Here is a 19,426-nt window from a genome sequence, read left to right as displayed (position 1 = left end):
GGTTCTGGCAAAATTTCCAACCATCTTTGTAGCCCTCACCTCCCACATCCCCTTCAATCTCACTTATTTCAGCGTCCTACCCATGAGTGGAAAAAAAAACTTTCCCCCAGGTCACTTAAAACTGCACTTTGAAACTCCCACTTCCTAGCTGTGAGCTCTCTATTCATGATACTTCTGTAGCTGTTGATTTGCTCAACTACTCGCTCTATTTTTAATGCCCTCGTCCACAGCAAAACCTTCACCGTCTCCCATCGCTAATGCTTCTCCTGGTTTGGCTGCCATCTTTGCGCCCTCAAGTCCAAGGGGTGCAAACTTGAGCATACGCACTGCACAACTGGTTAGCCATTCATTGCCAGGTCTGGCTTGGCCATTACAAGCTCTACCAGGCCTCAATGCCCTCTTATAACTATCCATTACTCTAGGACCATTTTGGACAACAAAGATAATGCAAAGCTTCTTTTCTCTACGACTGAAGGGACTCCTGACACCCCTCTCCTTACTTCTAACAAGTACAAGAAGCGCATGGATTTTTTTGTCATCAAGATAAGGCCATCTAGTCAGCTGTCTTCAATGTTTCCCCGTGTCCCTGAAGCCAAAGCCCCAGACCCCTCCCATTTTAACCCTAAACCAGTTTCTCTCTACTTTCTCCCCTACGCTCTTCAAGTTCATCTCATTAATAAGACCCTCCCTCGACCCCATTCCCACTAAACATGACCACCCAACTTCCCTTCCTAGCCCCATGCTAGCTAACATTTCAAATGGCTCCCTCTCCAAGCACTGTACCCACCATAACCACCATGATCAACCCCCTCCTCAAACAACCCACCCTAGACTCCTCCAACTACTGCCTCATCTCCAACCTCCTTTCCCCTCCGAGGCTCTTCAACAGGATGTGGCCTGCCAGCTCCATGGCCAACTCTGCCACATGTCTGTTTGAATCACTCCAATTTGGCTTCCACCCCTCCCCCGCCACCAAAATGGTCCTAACCAGTCTCAAATTACATTCTCTGACTGTGACCCTAGACCTCCTCAACCTCTCTGCGGCCTTTGGCACGGTCAACCACAACATTACTCTCCAATGCCTCTCCCCCGTTGTCCATCTCTGTCGGAGTACCCTTACTTAGCTCTACTTTTACCATAAACAGGGATCTCTTCCCAACCTCCACACCGCCATGTGTGGAGGTTGGGAGGTTGGCCCCCTCCTTTACACATTGCCCCTTGGCGACATCATCTGCAGACACCTGGTCAGTTTTATAAATATGCCAATGACACCCAGCTCTACTTCTCCACCATGGCTCTCAGCCCTTCTACTGCTCTGTGCCTTCAGATTGCTTGTCAAACATCCACTCTTTAATGATTCTCATTTTCTCCAGCAAAACATTGGGAGTACCAAAGCCATAGATCTTCAACCACCACCACATACTCCACTCAACTACCTCTGATTCTTTCCCCAGTCATTGTCGCGAAGCTAAATCAAACAGTTCACAAACTCGGGGTCTTGTTTGACTTCAAGCTAACTTTATGACCTCATGTCCTCTGCATCAGAAAGACTACCCCCATAACATCATCTGCCTCCACTTCTATCTCAACCCATCCACCGCTGAAACTTTCATACATGCCAACGTCAGTTCCAGATTCAATTCCTTCAACACTTTCCTTGTCAATATTCTATCCTCCACCCTCCACGAACTCCAGCTCATCCAAAGCTCTGATGCTTGTATCCTCTCCCAGATTATGTCCCGCTAGCCCATTATCCTCATCTTTGCTGACCTACATAGGCTTCTGGACCCCCAAATATCATGAATTCTTGCCCTTGTCTTGAAATTCTTCCTTTGAAAGAATCCCTTGAAAGGGATACATAAGAACATAAGAAATAGGAGCAGAAGTAGGCCATAGGGCCCCTCGAGCTTGGTCAGCCATTCAATAAGATCATGGCTGATCTTCAACCTCAACTCCACTTTCCCGTCCTATACACAATATAAACTCACAGGTAATAACAGCAAAATGGCAGAAATATTAAATAATTACTTTGCCTCAGTGATTACCAGGGAGATTAACATGGAGGGCATGACATTGGAAGAAGAGATTATAAAAAAGACATTTAAAGATGGAAAGGGGGGGGGAGAAAGATAATTGATAAATTAATCAAATTTAGCAAGGATAAAACCCCTGGTCTGGATGGATTTCATCACCGCATATTAAAAGAAGTTAGGGAAGAGAAAGCAGTGGCACTATTACGTGTCTATAAAAATTCATTAGATAAGGGAATAGTGACAGAGGACTGGTGGACAGCTAATGTGATTCCCATATTTAAAAAGGAAGATAGAACAAGTCCAGGGAAATATAGACCAATTAGCTCAACGTCGGTGGTAGGAAAGATAATGGAATCCTTATTCAAAGATGTAATAGAAAAACATCTAAAACTGAAAATATAATAAACAATAATCAGCATGGATTTCAAAAGGGAAGGTCATGCTTGACCAACTTTACTGAATTCTTAGAAGTAATAACAGAAAGGTTAGACAAGAGTATGCAGTAGATATAATATATTTGGATTTTTCTAATGGTCTTCGATATGGTACCGCATAGTTTACTCATGACTAAGGTCAGAGCATGCAAAGTCAGGGGACAAGTAGCAGAATGGATAGCAAGCTGGCTACAAAACAGAAAACAGAGAGTAGGGGTTAAAGGTAGTTACTCAGATTGGCAAAAAGTGGGAAGTGGTGTTCCACAAGGATCTGTGCTGGGACCACTGTTGTTCACCATTTATATAAATGATGTGGACTCGGGAATCCGAAGTACAATTTCAAAATTTGGGGATGACACCAAATTGGGGGATATAATTAATATAGAGGAGGACTGTTTAAAAAATACAGGAAGACATTAATAAACTTGCAGAATGGGCGTGTAATTGGCAAATGAATTTCAATATACAATAGTGTGAGGTGGTACATTTTGGTAGATAGGGTAAGGAGGCCACATACTCCTTGGAAAATAAGAGTCTAAATGGGTTACAGGAGCACAAGGATCTGGGGGTACAGATACACAAATCACTATAAGCAGGTTATAAGGTCATAAAAAAGGCAATAAAAGCACTGGGATTCATTTCTAAATGGATAGAACTGAAAAGCAGGGAAGTTATGTTAAACTTGTATAGAACCTTGGTTAGACCACACTTACAGTACTGTGAACAGTTCAGGACTCCATATTATAAAAAGAATACAAAGGCACTGCAGAAGGTGCAAAAAAGATTTACTAGGATGATACCTGAACTGAGAGTTTATACCCATCAGGAAAGACTGAACAGGCTGGGGCTCTTTTCTCTGGAAAACAGAAGACGGAGGGGTGACCTGATAGAGGTCTTTAAGATTATGAAAGGGTTCGGTAGGGTCGACGTAGAGAAGATATTTCCACTTGTGGGGGAAACCAGAACTAGGGTTAGGATTAGGGTTATGGTGTAAGACAGTCACTAATAAACACAACAGGAAATTCAGGAGAAACTGCTTTATCCAGAGAGTGGTTAGAATGTGGAACTCGCCACCACAAGGTGTAGTTGAGGCAACTAGCATCAATACCAGGTACGGTAGCATAGTGGTTATGTTACTGGACTAGTAATCCAGAGGCCAGGACTAATAATCCGGACTCACGAGTTCAGATCCAGCCACGGCAGCTGGGGAAATTAAATTCAATTAATTAAATTTAAAAATCTGGAATTAAAAAAAACTAGTATCAGTAACGGTGGCCATAAAACTACCAGATTGTTGTAAAAATCCATCTGGTTCACTAATGCCTTTTAGGGAAGGAAACCTGCCATCCTTACCCAGACTGGCCTTTATGTGACTCCAGACCCACAGCAATGTGATTGATTGACTCTATCACAGGTAAAGTGCCTTAAGTCCATTAACTACATTTAGCTTTTTAACTGTCATCCTGCCGGCTTTAATTGCTGGCGGGACTTCCAGTTTCAGGCTGTCCACGCGCACACAGGTGGGTCCCTGGGAAACTCGGAAACCGGCGAGTTGGAGCCGGCTTCCGAACCCGAACTGGATTTCCCCGATTTTCGGAACCCCCCCTGCCTCCAACGCGCCCGCATTTGCCTCCTAAAATCACCCGCAATGTGTGAAAGGAGTGCTTCCCTCGTGAAAATTATTTCATTTTAAGAGAACTGAGAAGTAAACGTCCTCAGAACGGTGTTTAACGTTAAAATACAAACTCAGGCATTTTACTTAACCATCATCGGTTAAGTTAACCAGGTTTAAAGTAATAACTTTGTCATATGCAGCTATTTTGATATCGTAAAGAAATTGATGTCTTTTGACGTAAGCAAAATTCCCGATGTCCAATCATGTACACATTTTGGCTGCCACTCCATATCTGAGCCCATTACTTCTATCTCCCTTTTATTTCTCTTACAGCCCCTCTCAGGCCATTCTCTCCTGTCCTCTCCCCTTCCTGTTGCCAATCACGCCACCTTTCATTTCTCCACCCCCCCCCCCCCCCAACAGGTACTTTGACCCCCGTGCCTCCCAAAATCCACCCCCCAACCCACCACTGCCTTCCTTGGTATAATAATTTGTTAAAAAACAGAAAATGCTGGAAATGCTCAGCAAGTCAGGCGGCATCTGTGGAGAAAGAAACAGAGTTAACGTTTCAGGTCAATGACCCTGCGTCAGAACTGGGAGAAGTTGAAGATTAAACAGTTTTTAAGCAAGTACAGAGCCAGGGAAAGGGGGGAGAAAGGGGAGGGGAGGGAAGGTCTCTGATAGGGTGGAGTGCAGGAGTGATTAAATGACAAAAGGGATGATGGAGCAAGGCAAAGAGAGTAATAATGGGACAAGTAAAGAAACAAAAGATTGGTCTAGAGGAGCCATAAATGGCAACATCGGAACTATTACCAGCACTTGCTGTCTGAAAAAATAGGAAGATCGAAAGATGAGGTGCTGTTCCTCGAGCTTATGTTGAGCATCATTGGAACAGTGGAAGAGGCTGAGGACAGAGAGGTCAGAGTGGAAGCGTGACCCTGACCTGCCAGTTGCTTGCCATTTTAATTCCCCGTCCCACTCCCACTCTGTCCTCGGCCTCTTGCACTGTTCCAACGAAGCTCAACGGAAGCTCGAGGAACAGCACCTCATCTTTCGATTAGGCACTTTACAACATTCTGGACTCAACAATGATTTCAATGACTTCAGATCATAACCACTGCTCCCATTTTTTCAGACAGTAAGTGCTGGTGATAGAAGCGATATTGCCATTTATGGCTCCTCTAGGCCAATCTTTTATTTCTTTACTTGTCCCATTACCACCCTCCTTGCCTTGCACATCATCCTTTTTGTCATTTAATCACTCCTGCCCTCCACCCTATCAGAGACCTTCCCTCCCCTCCCCTTTCTCCCCCCTTTCCCTGGCTCTGTACTTGCTTAAAAACTGTCTAATCTTCAACTTCTTCCAGTTCTGATGAAGGGTCATCAACCTGAAACATTAACTCTTTCTTTCTCCACAGATGCTGCCTGACTTGCTGAGTATTTCCAGCATCTTCTGTTTTTAGTTCAGATTTCCAGCATCCGCAGTATTTTGCTTTTGACTGCCTTCCTAATCTTCGGATTCCTTCAATAAGCCCACAGCTACCCTTTGTGCCCCTCAGCATTCTCCAAAGGGCTCATCAAGGCACCTGTTGCTCCCTCTTTATGAGCAGTAACCCCAAATCCCCCATCCTCCTCTCTCCCCGACCTTTCCATTCAGCAAGCCTTCTGGGGGCTGACCTCGGCAATCCCCTTCCCATCTGGTTCACCCAATCAACCACTACCCCTTTGGACTATGCCAATCATCATCTATCTCCGCACTTCCCCCTAAAATGTCCATTCATTCATGAATAAAGCCCTTACCATCCTTGACGTTATTGTGAATGACTGCACTGACTCTCTGGTTCTGACTTAAACTTGGTCCACGGGTGCAGACACCTTGCCCCTTACTAGTGTCTCCCCACCTGGCTATACTTTTCACTACATTCCCCGCCTAAACCGCCACAATGGTGGTATGACCCTTATCACCAAGTCACATCTTCATCTCTCCCCCTAGTCTTCTGATATTTTCTCCTACATCAAGCATCTAACCTTGTTCCAACCCTCTCACTTTTAAAATCCTTGTTGGCTATCGCCCCAGTAAAATAACAGTATATTTCACCTAAAGCACCTACTACTTATGTTAATCAATTATACACAATGGATAGCACTCCTGTTTCATTTCTGTATGTTTTCTAGTACCTGATATGTCATAATATGTACATGCCAAGTGATTTCACTTTCCCATTATTATTAATATTGCAAAAAATAATCGGTCACAGTGATGTATCACTGGTGTACGCTTCATCTTTGGCGACTATGGTGAACATGTTTCAATGCCAATGGAAATATGAAACTACATTATACCACAAACACACAATTAGACACTGTGAAAAAGAAATCTGACAGATTTGATTTGAAAAAGATTCAGTCATTTAAATTACAATGTATTTTATTGCCCATAATACCCGTTACTGCCCATCTTCCTCAGCAATTCTTTGGTTATCAGCATAAAAATTCTCAGTGAGGATCAATAACACAATTCACAATGTTCTTGGGCAGTATTGGATCATATTCCGCCATTAAGTCACAAAGATATAACAGAGTTTCAACTCTGTGACAAAAAAAGACTGCAGACTACTTTTAAAAATAAGAATTCAGCTCCTGTGCAGAACTGAAACAGCAATATGCTTCGATGCAGTGATCAAATTGGAAGTTTTTTTATTTTACCTTTTTGTTTTGTATTAAAGACTGTTATGACTGAAGAAGCCCTTCACTACTCAAGTGGGATGACAAAGAGCTCAGTGGAAAGATATTTCATGTTGACAACTGTAACCTGTGTCTGAAATACAGAATTTACATACTTCCCAATGTATCATCAATTACTAGGTCTGCCTCATGTGGAATCAATTCTGTATTCAACAGATCTCCATCAAGTATTACATATCTACTTAAGGAATTCATTGCATTAAGTTCCAGACAACTTATTAAAAAAAATCTGTATTATTAAATCCAACTTGCTACCATAAATAGACTCAGTAGCTTTTAATGGGCTGCTTAAACAGTTTTTGTTCAAATACTGTAACAAAAAAACAGTCGTGCACCTTTAGAAGTTCCTTGTTGGCAAACGCAAGAATTCCTTCAAAGATCACAACATTTGCTCCATACACAGTTTTCTGTAAATCAAACAAAGGTAATCAACAACATGCAAAATTAACATATTGCAACATTATAGATTCTGTTCAATACTACCATAATTCTACCATAAATGCTGATGTACCTATTTTAAAAAAAGACTGGCAAGCACTGGCTGTCATGGGGGGTTAGAACATCACCTTTCTACCTCTGACATGGAATCAAATCTAATGTAAAATGAGGGACAAGAAAATCTGCTTGCTTTATTGGCTGCAAGGGTCTTGCACAAAATTATTTTACTTAGTTTGTACTCATTTTCCATTGAACATGAATGCATAACACAAAACTACCCACAGTTTACAGTAGGACTGAGGGACCAGAGAGATGGTCAGTATGGGAAACAGAAATGAATCTACATTAATGCACTAGTGTGACTTCAGAGATTAAGGCATATTATTGTGACAGAGTAGAAGGTTCTTTGCCCTGCATCTAAAACTGGGTTCAAGAAAATGGAAAAAGTATCCCACTATAATTCATTCACATTAATCCACAAAGGATAAATTGTTCTATGTTGATGGTTTTTCTGATTCTAGGCTAAACGCCCATTACACTAAACCTGTAAGCATGCAATTTTTACTAAATAAAATTGAAAATGTTTTGTTACTTAAAATATTAAACAATGACTGAAATTCCAATCTCTGCCATGCTAACCACGTATAAATACAAATGTCATTATACAGGATATTGCTTTAATGTTTGTGATGCTTCCTTCTAAGCTAAATACTACTGTAGTCAAAAAAGCCATTCCCTTCCAAACCTGTTTCCTCTTAGAGTCAGAAAATTTCATAAGAATTTATCCTCATTTGATCCAATATTCCAGAATCCACAAATGAGAATTTAACAAGTTAAGATTTAAATAGAATACTAAATTATTTTCTACTATTAAAGCACAAACTGCTTTATTAAAATACACAAAAAGAAAACTATGAACTACAGACCTGATATTAATGCTAACATTGTGCAGCCAGAATAGATCTAGCCACTGCTTGAAAAATTTGTTGACATAGAATCAATCATGAAAATCATTCTGTTCAGCAGGGCCATTTGAAATCTAAAAAGGTCAATAAAGTTGCCAAATGTGGAAAAAAATGTATATCATAAAGTATCAGACCACCTTTACAAATACTGTTAATTTCCCTTATGCTCACACATATGAACAATTAAAATCTACATAAAGGTTTATTGGTATATACAGTAACATTATGTACTAAACACTAAACAAACAATTTAAATTGTTAGACACAATTATTGTTGTCATTAGTGGTTGATCCCTTACCCCCGCATACATAAAAAAAATTAGAGTTAGTATGTTATTGTTTAGGCATTAGCAACAACTAAAAACATGCTACCAAGCTTCAGGATTTTCTAATGCTACAGAAAGTTGAAAAATAAGATCCTCAGAATAAAATACCTCAAATTCAGCAACAAATCAACAATTAGTTTTACAATTCATCAAAATTAAACCTCACCACGAAACCCAAGAGTTCCTTTTGCTGGGATAAATTTAGAGCATAGAATATAGGCATGTTAATATTGCTTATTGCATGGCAGATTAATACAAGCGTCACTGTGCTTAATCCAATCGCCACCCGCGAGTGTAAAACTTAGCAAGTTGTTTTTCCATTCACCGGTGGGATTTCAGTTGAATTTGCTGGCAAAGAGCATTAAAATCCCATTTAGTAGCCTATGATGTTAAAGTCAAGTTCAGACAGCATTTTCTTCAAAAAAAATTATTAGTGAAAGGACATAGAGCAATTTCAATTCTATTATCAGCAGACTGTAACTCACAGCATACCATGGGGTTTGGACAAAATGGGAATAAATCATTCTCACCAAAGCCACAAGGATAAGCAAATTGGGAAAAGGTAAAGTCACACTGGCAAAGAGGTGGTGCCCTTTGCTCAGCTGGAATTCAGAATGCAATCCTCAAAATATTTGTATAAATTCCAGATTTCCTGTGCAATGAAAACAGAATTTGACTTATTCAATCACTGTAAACCAAATTCTGCTGAATTTGGGTCATAACAAAAACTCGATTTGAGTACATTTAACAATGTCATAGTTATGTCTTAGACCAATAAATCTGAACAAGGAAAAAAAATCACAGCAGGGGTATTTGTAATACAGCCTGAGGGCCAAATGCAGCCCTCACAAGCATCTGTTGCAGCCCTTGTTAATGGCAAAATTCAAGGCAGTAACACTTTTCTGTCGTAAGTCCCAATCCTACACCCACAAGATTCGTGCTTTGGCTGTGTAAGATCAAATTTAAATGCAAACCTTTTCAGAGAAAAAAAAACTACTTATATGCAGAGAGGAATAAGCAGAAGCTTAAAATAATGGTGGATGTCTGTTCATACGCAGTCATTTGACTGCTATTAATTACAAGTCTACGCAGTTGTATTGTGTTTCTGCAACCTGGTGTGAAATGCCATGCATGTCTGTACAGAGCTGCTCAAAAGTCAATCAAAAAGCAGGTGCCTGTGTTTGATCATTTGAAACTGAAACAGCCACTTGCTTTCTGATATTTTTCAAATGGAAACAGACACCAGGGGCTCAATATTAGCAGGGCGGCGGGTTCTCAGCGTGGGGTCGACTGGTCGCGTGGGTAACGCGCCCGGTGAAATCAGTGTGCTCCGCACGGAATCGCAGGCTAATTGGAGCCACTTACCTGTGCTTCCGGGTTTCCCGCTGGTAAGCTGCGCGGCGGGCGGGCTGCGCATGCACAGGAAGGTCTGTCAGCTGGAGGAGCCCTATTTAAAGGGGCAGTCCTCCACTGACTGATGCTGCAAGAAATAGGAAAATTACAGCATGGAGCAGCCCAGGGGGAAGGCTGCTCCCAGGTTTAATGATGCCTCACTCCAGGTATCATTGGATGGGGTGAGGAGGAGCGGGAGGACAGAGATCTTCCCCCCGGCGGGCGGGAGGAAGCGGCCTGCCTCTGCCACCAAGAAGGTCTGGCTCGAGGTGGCAGAGGAGGTCACCTCCACCACCAACATATCGCCCACCTGCATACATTGCAGGAGGCGCTTCAATCACCGAAGTAGGTCAGCCGAAGCGAGTATACTTACTCATTCCCCTACACTCCGTCTGCCACATCACCGCCCCCACCCCACATCTCCTTCTGCACAGCCAACACTACTCTATCACATCACCCCTCACACCCACTCAAAGCTCATCCTCATCTTGCCTGCACTTACTCACCTCGCCAGTACTCATCCCGCCACTACCACTCAACCCAATCCTCATACAATCTCATGGCTCTATCTCATACTCACCCTCTCGTGCATCTCTTTCACACTCAGCCTCACTCAACCTGCCACTACCTGTGCTGCAGCCACAGGGCATGCATCACATATATGCAGTTGGAAGCGTACGGCAAACGTGTCATGAGCATGAAGGGGATGCACAAGGGTGTTTGAGGATTTGTCATGGTGTTTACCTATATTTAATTTCTGATCAACTGACATAACATATTATATTGTCACCACTACTGCCACGTCTTTGCGAATCTTGTCTGGTTTGTGCAATAATGCCCTTTCCTGAGGATCACCATGAGGACCCACAAATGATGCCACCCACTGTGTCACTGCAGAGTGGGTGCAGGTGTATTTGCAGGGCTCTTTTGTGCAGACGACTGAGAGATGTCGACGATGTCACCGGCGGCACCCTGGAAGGATGCGGAGAAGAAGTTGTTGAGGGCAGTGGTGACTTTGACAGCAACAGGTAAGAAGATGGTGCTCGGGCCAGCCGGGAGCAGCTCAGCATGAAGGAGGCGGCAGATGTCCACGACTACATGTCAAGTGACTCTGAGCCTCCATGTGCACTGCTGCTCAGAGAGGTCCAGGAAGCTGAGCCTCGGTCTGTAGACCCTGTGGCGAGGGTAATGCCTTCTGCGACGCATCTCTCTCTGCGGTTGCCCTCCCTCCTGCTGTGCAGGTGGATGTGTCACAGCACTGTGTTGTGGGGCTCCACGTGTCAGATGTGGACAGCGTGGCCGGCGAGGCTGGTGATGCTGTTCGCCCTCCGAGGTCATGACTGTAGCTACGGCAGCCCCCATCCGCAAGATGTACATCTGAGGGGGTCCGCAAGGTAGGTACATGTGTCTGGACACCGGGGTAAGTGTGCAAGTTTATGCATTTTATTGTTAGGAGGAGGGTGGTGGAGGCCAAACTTTGTCCAAAGTGACAGAGTGGCCTCCTGCAATGAGTGAGGGTCTCCCCCCCCCACCACCTGTCAAATGGACCTTTGCAGCTGCCACAGGCTGATGGCTGCAACACGTCCATTTCAACTGGGAGTGTTTCCCCTAGTACGGGAAACAGTCTCAGTTCATTTCAAAATCCCAGCCCTCCTAAAATATCAGGTAAATCAGGTCTGTAAACGACCTGAAGTACCTATTAAAGTACTTTAAGTGGCACCTCGCTGGCTTTAATTGCCTGCGGGAGTCCCACATGCGGGGGCTGCGCGTGCATATCAGCGCATCACTGGAGAACCAGGAAGTGGGCGGGTTGGAGCCAGACTCCAGACCCGCCCCGGGAATCCTCGATTTTCGCAGCCCCCGCCCACCGCCATGAACGCACCCGATTGGGGGTGCAAAATTGAGCCCTATATTTTGTGAATTTTTCATCATTAGAACACCACAAAATATATGGTCAGATTTAGGGATAGTATGGTATGTGGTCATACTTGAGGAAGAAGAGGAAAAGCATGGGTGCATTTGGGGAAGGAAAGGACATTGGCCCCATTGTTAAAAATAATTCTGTGATGAGTTTGAGAGAATGACCCTTGAGCAAGTAGCTGCTTGGAATTCTGGCCTGTAGCCAAATCTTACAGAGTACTCCTGCCTTACACATAAGAGCATGCATGATGAAGAGCTGTGGGATTTAAATCATATCCTACATCTGAGCACATTTCTTGTACACCACAAAACAAGTAATTAAAATGAGAATCAGATGAAAGTAGTTTTAACTGATTGAACTCCCAACTGATCCAGAAATCTGTTGCCTACATCCTATCCCGAACAAAGTCCCATTCAACCATTACCCCGCTCCTTGCTGACTTCTGCTGGCTCCTTAGTTTCAGCACATCAATTTCAAAATCCTCACCACTTTGTCATCAATCGCTGCATGCTCTTGCTTCTTTGGCAACCTCTTCAAAACTTGGTTTCCTAGTTTGTACCTTATTCTTTCCTGAGTCTGGATATCAATATCCTCTGGAATCATTCCCGTCACAGTCAGAAAGTGTAGGGTGCAAACCCCACTCCAGACAGTCCCAGCGAGGTTGACTTCCAGTGGGATACTCGCGCCTGGTGGGTGTGGGTGCCCCCTCCCTCATCGTATAGGTTGTGTGAACCCATAAAACCCTCCCGCCATATAGGACCAATCACCCTCTTGGCTGGTATAAAGATGGTTGTGGCTATGGATGGAGCATTCATGTCACGGCCTGTCAGACTGTTAATCAGCCTGCAAATCCTTCCACTACTTCACACTATTCTCCAAGTGAAGAGCGTGAAGATACAAAAACAACCAGCATTTAATGTGCTCTTTAAAGGGCCGCAGCAGCAATTTAAAGAGAAATAGCCACTGCAAACCAGAGAAAATTTTCCGCCAGCAGTCTCTAATGAAGCATCATAGCAATCAAACTCCCATTTTAAGATGGCAGAACTGGAGGAATGTGCATGGGGTGGGTTCAAGAGCTGCCCTGTTTGGCACGGCAGGGCAAGCCCCCCCCCCTCCAGAGGACTTAGGCTCCAATCTACAACAGGCTCTCTTTTCTGGATTCAACATGCAGGGACATCAAATGGACAGAATAATGACAGAGTTCCACAGACCACTTTGCTACTTCAGGTCCACTCCCACACATACATAGTTATGCTAATGGAGTGCCCAGCAGCAGGGCAATGACTGCAATAGGCGCAGATGAGACTGTTGTCTCATCCACCCAGTTTCCCTCGCACCCAAATGATATCATAGCAGCAGATGCGGCCGACAAAGTAGCAGCACCATCTCAAGAACCAGCGCATGAAGGTACAAGGCCACCTCAATCCCAAGAGGCTTCTTATGACAGCCAACAGTGGGTACGGTAACATAGTGGTTATGTTACCGGACTAGTAATCCAGAGGCCTGGACTAATAATCCAGAGACATGAGTTCAAATCTTGCCACGGCAGCTGAGAAATTTAAATTCAGTTAATTAAATAAAATCTGGAATAAAAAAAGCTAGTATCAGTAATGGTGACCATGAAATTACCAGATTGTCATAAAAACCCATCTGGTTCACTAATGTCCTTTAGCGAAGGAAATCTGCCGTCCTTATCCGGCCGGGCTTATACGTGACTCCAGACCCACAGCAATGTGTTTGATTCTTAACTGCCCTCTGAAATGGCCCAGCAAGCCACTCAGTTGTACAATCCCACGACAAATGCGATTCAAGAAGGCTGCTCACCATCAGCAATTAGGGGTGGGCAATAAATGCTGGCCTTGCCAGCGATGCCTACATCCCATGAATGAATGAATAAAAAAATGTTAGCAAAAACATTTATTCCTTCCACTGGGGAGTCACTTAGAAGAGGCCCACAAAACGCTTTCCTTACAGGGAAGCACCAGGCCCCCAAAAAAAGTAACCATCATATACGCAGTGAAGAAATAAATTATGAACACTTCATTTGACCTTTGCTCAGAGTTTTCTTCAGAAGGTGCAGTATAACAATGGGCTACTGCAAAGGATAAATATGGATGGCAATTGAGGTAATGCAGAGGGCAATGCCAGGGACAATATTTTGGGCAACTTGATTAAATACATATGAACAGGAGGGTTCAAACTACCAGTCCTGTTACTTGGCTGAATATGCTTTATACGAGCAATTGACATTATAATCTTCCTGGCTGAAGTGGCACTTTTGCAACAATATCCTCCTGATCACTGCCTGCATCATTCTAACCTTGCTTGCAGGGTGTTCCCATCCCTCATGGTTAGGGCTTTTTGCAGTGCAAAGTTGTGAAACATGCAGAAGTCAGTGGTCTTGGAGACTGTGGTGGGTAGGGTGACTTAAAAAGGTTCCCCATGATGTATCAAGAAACCTGAAACTTTGCTTCATCATACCAATGTATGTTCTATAACAATCTTGGTGGCTGCATTGGCCTCATTGTATCTGCATTCTGCTTCTGTATGTGGCTGACCAAAAGATGTGATCAGCCAGAAGAGAGTAGACTTAGGGCCTGATATTACCATGGTGGCGGGTTCGCGGCGGGGGGGTAGATTGGGCGCGTGGGTAACGCGGCCGGTGAAATCAGTCTGCCCCGAACGCAATCACAGGCTGATTGGATCCACTTACCTGTTCTTCCGGGTTCCCCGCTGCTAAGCTGTGCATTAAGGTCGGTCAGCTGGAGGAGCTCTATTTAAAGGGGCAGTCCTCCACTGACTGATGCTGCAAGAAATTGGAAAAATTACAGCATGGAGCAGCCCAGGTGGAAGGCTGCTGCCAGGTTTAATGATGCCTCACTCCAGCTCTTAGTGGATGGGGTGAGGAGGAGGGGGAGGACAGAGATCTTCCCCCTGGCGGGCGGGAGGAAGCGGCCTGCCTCTGCCACCAAGGCCTGGCTCAAGGTGGCAGAGGTCACCTCCACCACCAACATATCGCCCACCTGCACACAGTGCAGGAGGCGCTGCAATGACCTAAGTACATCAGCCAAAGTGAGTGCACTTACTCATTCCCCTACACTCAGTCTGCTACATCACCGCCCCCACCCCACATCTCCTTCTGCACAGCCAACACTACTCTGTCACATCACTCCTCACACCCACTCAAACCTCATCCTCATCTTACCTGCACTTACTCACCTCGTCAGTACTCATCCCGCCACTAGCACTCAACCCAATCCTCATACAATCTCATGGCTCTATCATATACTCACTCTCTCATGCATCTCTTTCACGGTCAGCCTCACTCACCCTGCCACTACCTGTGCTGCAGCCACAGGGCATGCATCACATATGTGCCGTAGGAAGCGTAAGGCAAACGTGTCGTGAGCATGAAGGGGATGCACAAGGGTGTTTGAGGGTTGGTCATGGTTTTTACTTATTTTTAATTTCTGATCAACTCACATTACATATTAAATTGGCACCACTACTGCCACGTCTTTACGAATCTTGTCTGGTTTGTGCAATAATGCCCTTTCCGGAGGATCACAATGAAGACCCACAACTGATGCCACCCATTGTGTCACTGCAGAGTGGGTGTAGGTGTATTTGCAGGGCTCTTTTGTGCAGACGACAGAGATGTCGGCGATGTCCCCGGTGGCACCCTGGAAGGATGCGGAGGAGAAGTTGTTGACGGCAGTGGTGACTGACAGCGACAGGTAAGAAGATGGTGCTCGGGCCAGCCGGGAGCAGCTCAGCATGAAGGAGGCTGCAGATGTCCACGACTACATGTCGAGTGACTCTGAGTCTCCGTGTGCACTGCTGCTCAGAGAGGTCCAGGAAGCTGAGCCTTGGTCTGTGGACCCTGTGGCGAGGGTAGTGCCCTCTGTGACGCATCTCTCTCTGCGGTTGCCCTCCCTCCTGCTGTGCAGGTGGATGTGTCACAGCACTGTGTTGTGGAGCTCCACGTGTCAGAGGTGGACGGCGTGGCTGGTGATGCTGTTCATCCTCCGAGGAGGTCATGACTGCAGCTACGGCGGTCCCCATCCGGAAAATGTACATCTGAGGGGGTCCGCAAGATAGGTACATGTGTCTGGACGCCGGGGTAAGTGTGCAAGTTGGTGAATTTTATTGTTAGGAGGAGGGTGGTGGAGGCCAAACTTTGTCCAAAGTGACAGAGTGGCCTCCTGCAATGAGTGAGGGTCTCCCCCACCCCTCACCTGTCAAATGGACCTTTGCAGCTGCCACAGGCTGATGGCTGCAACACATCCATTTCAACTGGGAGTGCCTCCCCCAGTACGGGAAACAATCCCAGTCAGTTGCAAAATCCCATCCCTGCTAAAATAACAGGTCAATCAGGTCTGTAAACAACCTGAAGTACCTGTTCAATTACTTTAAGTGGCACCCCGCTGGCTTTAATTGCTGGCGGGAGTCCCACATGCGGGGCCTGCGCGCACATGTTAGCGCGTCAGTGGGAAACCCGGAAGTGGGCAGGTTGGAGCCGGGCTCCCGACCCGCCCCGGGAATCCCCTATTTTCGCAGCCCCCCCGCCACCAACGCACCCGATCGCGGGTGCGAAAATCGAGCCCTTAGTCTGTTAAGAAGCCATCCTCATAGGCTGTGCTGACCTCAATTAAGGGAGGCACAGAGGATTGCCTTAGAATAAAAGAATTCTGATTGCTGCCTGGGAAGCATGTATGATGCGGTGTTCCTGATCACTGACCAGCTAAATATCGATAGTGTGGACTGCCTTTCGGTTTATGCAAGTCATCATTAGGGTCTGGTTGGCCATCTGGGTGCCATCAATGACTGCCTGGGCTTTGTGGAATCCAGCAATGCTACAAAATGAGACTGTTGTTGCTATTCAGTAAGAAAGGAGTTGCAACTGTTGGTCTTGATTAATAATGCATGAGTCACTTGTTTTATGTAACTGTGAAGAAAGAACTTGCATTTATATAGCAGCTTTCACGATCTCAGGACATCCCAAAGCATTTTAAAGCCAATGGACTCTTTTGAAGTGTAGTCACTGTTGTAACGTAGGAAACACAGCAGCCAACTTGTGCACAGCAAGGTCTCACAAACAGCAAAGTGAAAATGATCAGACAATTTTTTTTCCCCCTAAAAAAAGTGATGTTTGTTAAGGTAAATATTGGCCAGGACACTGGGGAAAATTCCCCTTTGCTTCTTTGAAATAGTGCCATGGACTCTTTTACGTTCACCTGTGGGCAGCAGATCGGCAGATTGACTTTAATGTCTACTTTGAATAGATGGACTTAATGTTGGGTAGCACTTCTGCCCAAAGCACAGAAAATGGAGGGCTGAATATCAATGCTCTCATTTAAATTACATAGAATGTACAAACAGAAACATGCATTAAGCATGCATAATGAAAGTCTTGCGCATCGTATGAGAGCGCTGTACCTACCAGTGTAAAATGCCGTCTTAGAAATAGTATGGAACAAATTTGGGACATGGACCCAGCGATTTCACAATTGAACATTTTTCCATCCTTGCTCTCACGTCTAGTGCAGACAGGACCATTCATGCATATTAGAATTTTTATTCTCTATATTCTAATGCATTCCTTTATGTCTTCTAAAACATCCATCATTGATGTGCAATAGCTTACATAAAAAAGTGTTTTTTTTTTACACCGTCATTGTAAAAACGTTATTGTATATCCCCTACCCCCTTCTCTCAATAGGGCCTCTCTCATGCTGGGATATATCTGCTAAGGCAGCAGCATTAGTTCCGTATCTCCCAACGTATCGAATTTAAAATCATCATCCGCAAATCTCTCCATGTCCTCGCCCCAAAGTACCTTTGCAACTGCCTCCTACCTTACATTCCCTCCTGCACACTTCGGGCCTCAGGCACTGGTTTTATGAATTCGCCCCTTCCTTTGCCCCGCCTTCGGAGGCAGAGCTTTCAGCACTCTCAGTCCTACTCTCTGGAATTCCCTCCCTAAACCCTCCACCTTTCCAAAACTTCTTGGAGCCCATCTTTTTGGACAAACTTTCAGTCACCCACTTTTTCCCACTGCTTGATCCCTTCCATTATTTTTTTTCTCCCTGCGCTGAAAAGTACCTTGGGATTTTTCCTACGTTAAAGACACAATATAAATGCAAGTTGTTATTTAACCAGGGGGGGTATTGCAGCTGAGCCTCAGCCTGCCTTTACACCCACTCTTTCCAGCAGTAGCTACCAGAACTCAACAAAGAATAGGCAGTGATTTTTTCATTTTTTTGCCGAGGGATGCCACGTCAAGATCACAGGCCAGGAATTATAGCATTTGCTTGGGTTTGTATGGCTCAGTACAAATAACATTTACCCTTTGAGCCTTCTGGGCAACTCCATACATCTGACAATTAACTAAAAAAAAAATGGGTATTTGATTCCTGACACCAAAGTTGTTTTATTAGCCAAAATGCTGTATTAATAGCTAGGTATATTGTAATTCCAAGCTGAAGTTTCTTGAAAAATAAGGAATCAAAACTCTTAAGCATACCCAATCCTTTCGTCGACTGTGTGTGGTGAAGTCATAAACTGGAACCTTCACACTTTTTCCTTTCTTCAGCTTCCTCAATGTATGTATAATCAGGTCAAAATCAAAGGCATCAGGGTGGTCAAAGTTGTATTCATTTTTGGCAGCTAGTTCTTGCTCATCCTTGTTTAAGACCTGATGGTGGAAAGAACACAACTAAGCCATTACTATACTTATGATTACAAGTAATAAAATCAGAGCCTCAGTCTTGATTCACAACTTGGCAAAGTACAGACAACATTGTATGGAGCAGGGGTGGTCATGATTAATTTGAAGTTTCTTAAAGCCAGGGAAACACAATAGATGTTATATACTTAGATGTTGAAAAAGCATTTGACAAGATTCCATATTGGAGATAATGGCTAAGGTACAGTCATGGATTCAGAAAGGAATGACTGTAGTGCTCAGATACAAAAATTATAAAAACAAGAAACATAGGGCAGCCATTAGTAACAACTTTTCAAGTTGGAAAGTAGTAATGAGTTGGGCACCAAAGCTCCTGGGATCTCTGTTAATTACAATTTATACAAATAAAACTTGGATAAAGGGGTCAAAACAAGATCATTAAGATCACAAATAACAAAGTGAGGCATGATGCAACCAAATTAAGAAGGATTTGAATATATTAGAAAGCTGGGCCAGAAAATGGCAAACACAGTTGAGAAGTCAAATTAATATGAAAGCAAATGAACTAAAATATGTGTATCAGTTTGTAGCATAATGATCAGGAAAGGAATTTGGAGGTTGTGGAAAAATATTATGCAAATCATTAGCCCAGCTTACAACTGCAATGAAAAGAGCAAAGCAGGTACTAGGTTGCATTAGCAGAAAGACAGAAAACAAACCAAAAGAGGTGATGTTTGTTACTCTTAAGACATTAAGACATTAATTGGGCCCCTGTCTGGAATGCAGTACTGGAGACCAGACCAGGAATATTAGGACAACCAATATGCTAGCAGGTCTCAGGAATCTAAATTAAGGAAAGTTTAGGAAGT

General features: G+C 44.1%; 1 protein-coding gene across 3 annotated transcripts in view; it reads right to left on the bottom strand.

The window, feature by feature from the left end:
• The window catches only part of si:ch211-243j20.2 (uridine-cytidine kinase-like 1), a 102,194-nt gene that overhangs the window by 65,135 nt on the left and 17,633 nt on the right, over positions 1 to 19,426 (bottom strand). For all 3 annotated transcript variants that reach the window (XM_067984441.1, XM_067984440.1, XM_067984442.1), the window contains exons 4-5: positions 18,396 to 18,566; positions 7,163 to 7,234 (exon numbers count right to left, since the gene is read on the bottom strand). In XM_067984441.1, coding sequence (XP_067840542.1) covers positions 7,163 to 7,234; positions 18,396 to 18,566 — 243 coding nt within the window. The remainder of the gene's footprint in view (positions 1 to 7,162; positions 7,235 to 18,395; positions 18,567 to 19,426) is intronic.

Source organism: Heptranchias perlo, chromosome 5 (genome assembly GCF_035084215.1).
Source record: "Heptranchias perlo isolate sHepPer1 chromosome 5, sHepPer1.hap1, whole genome shotgun sequence".
NCBI lineage: Eukaryota > Metazoa > Chordata > Chondrichthyes > Hexanchiformes > Hexanchidae > Heptranchias > Heptranchias perlo.
This window is presented reverse-complemented; position numbering and strand designations above follow the sequence as displayed.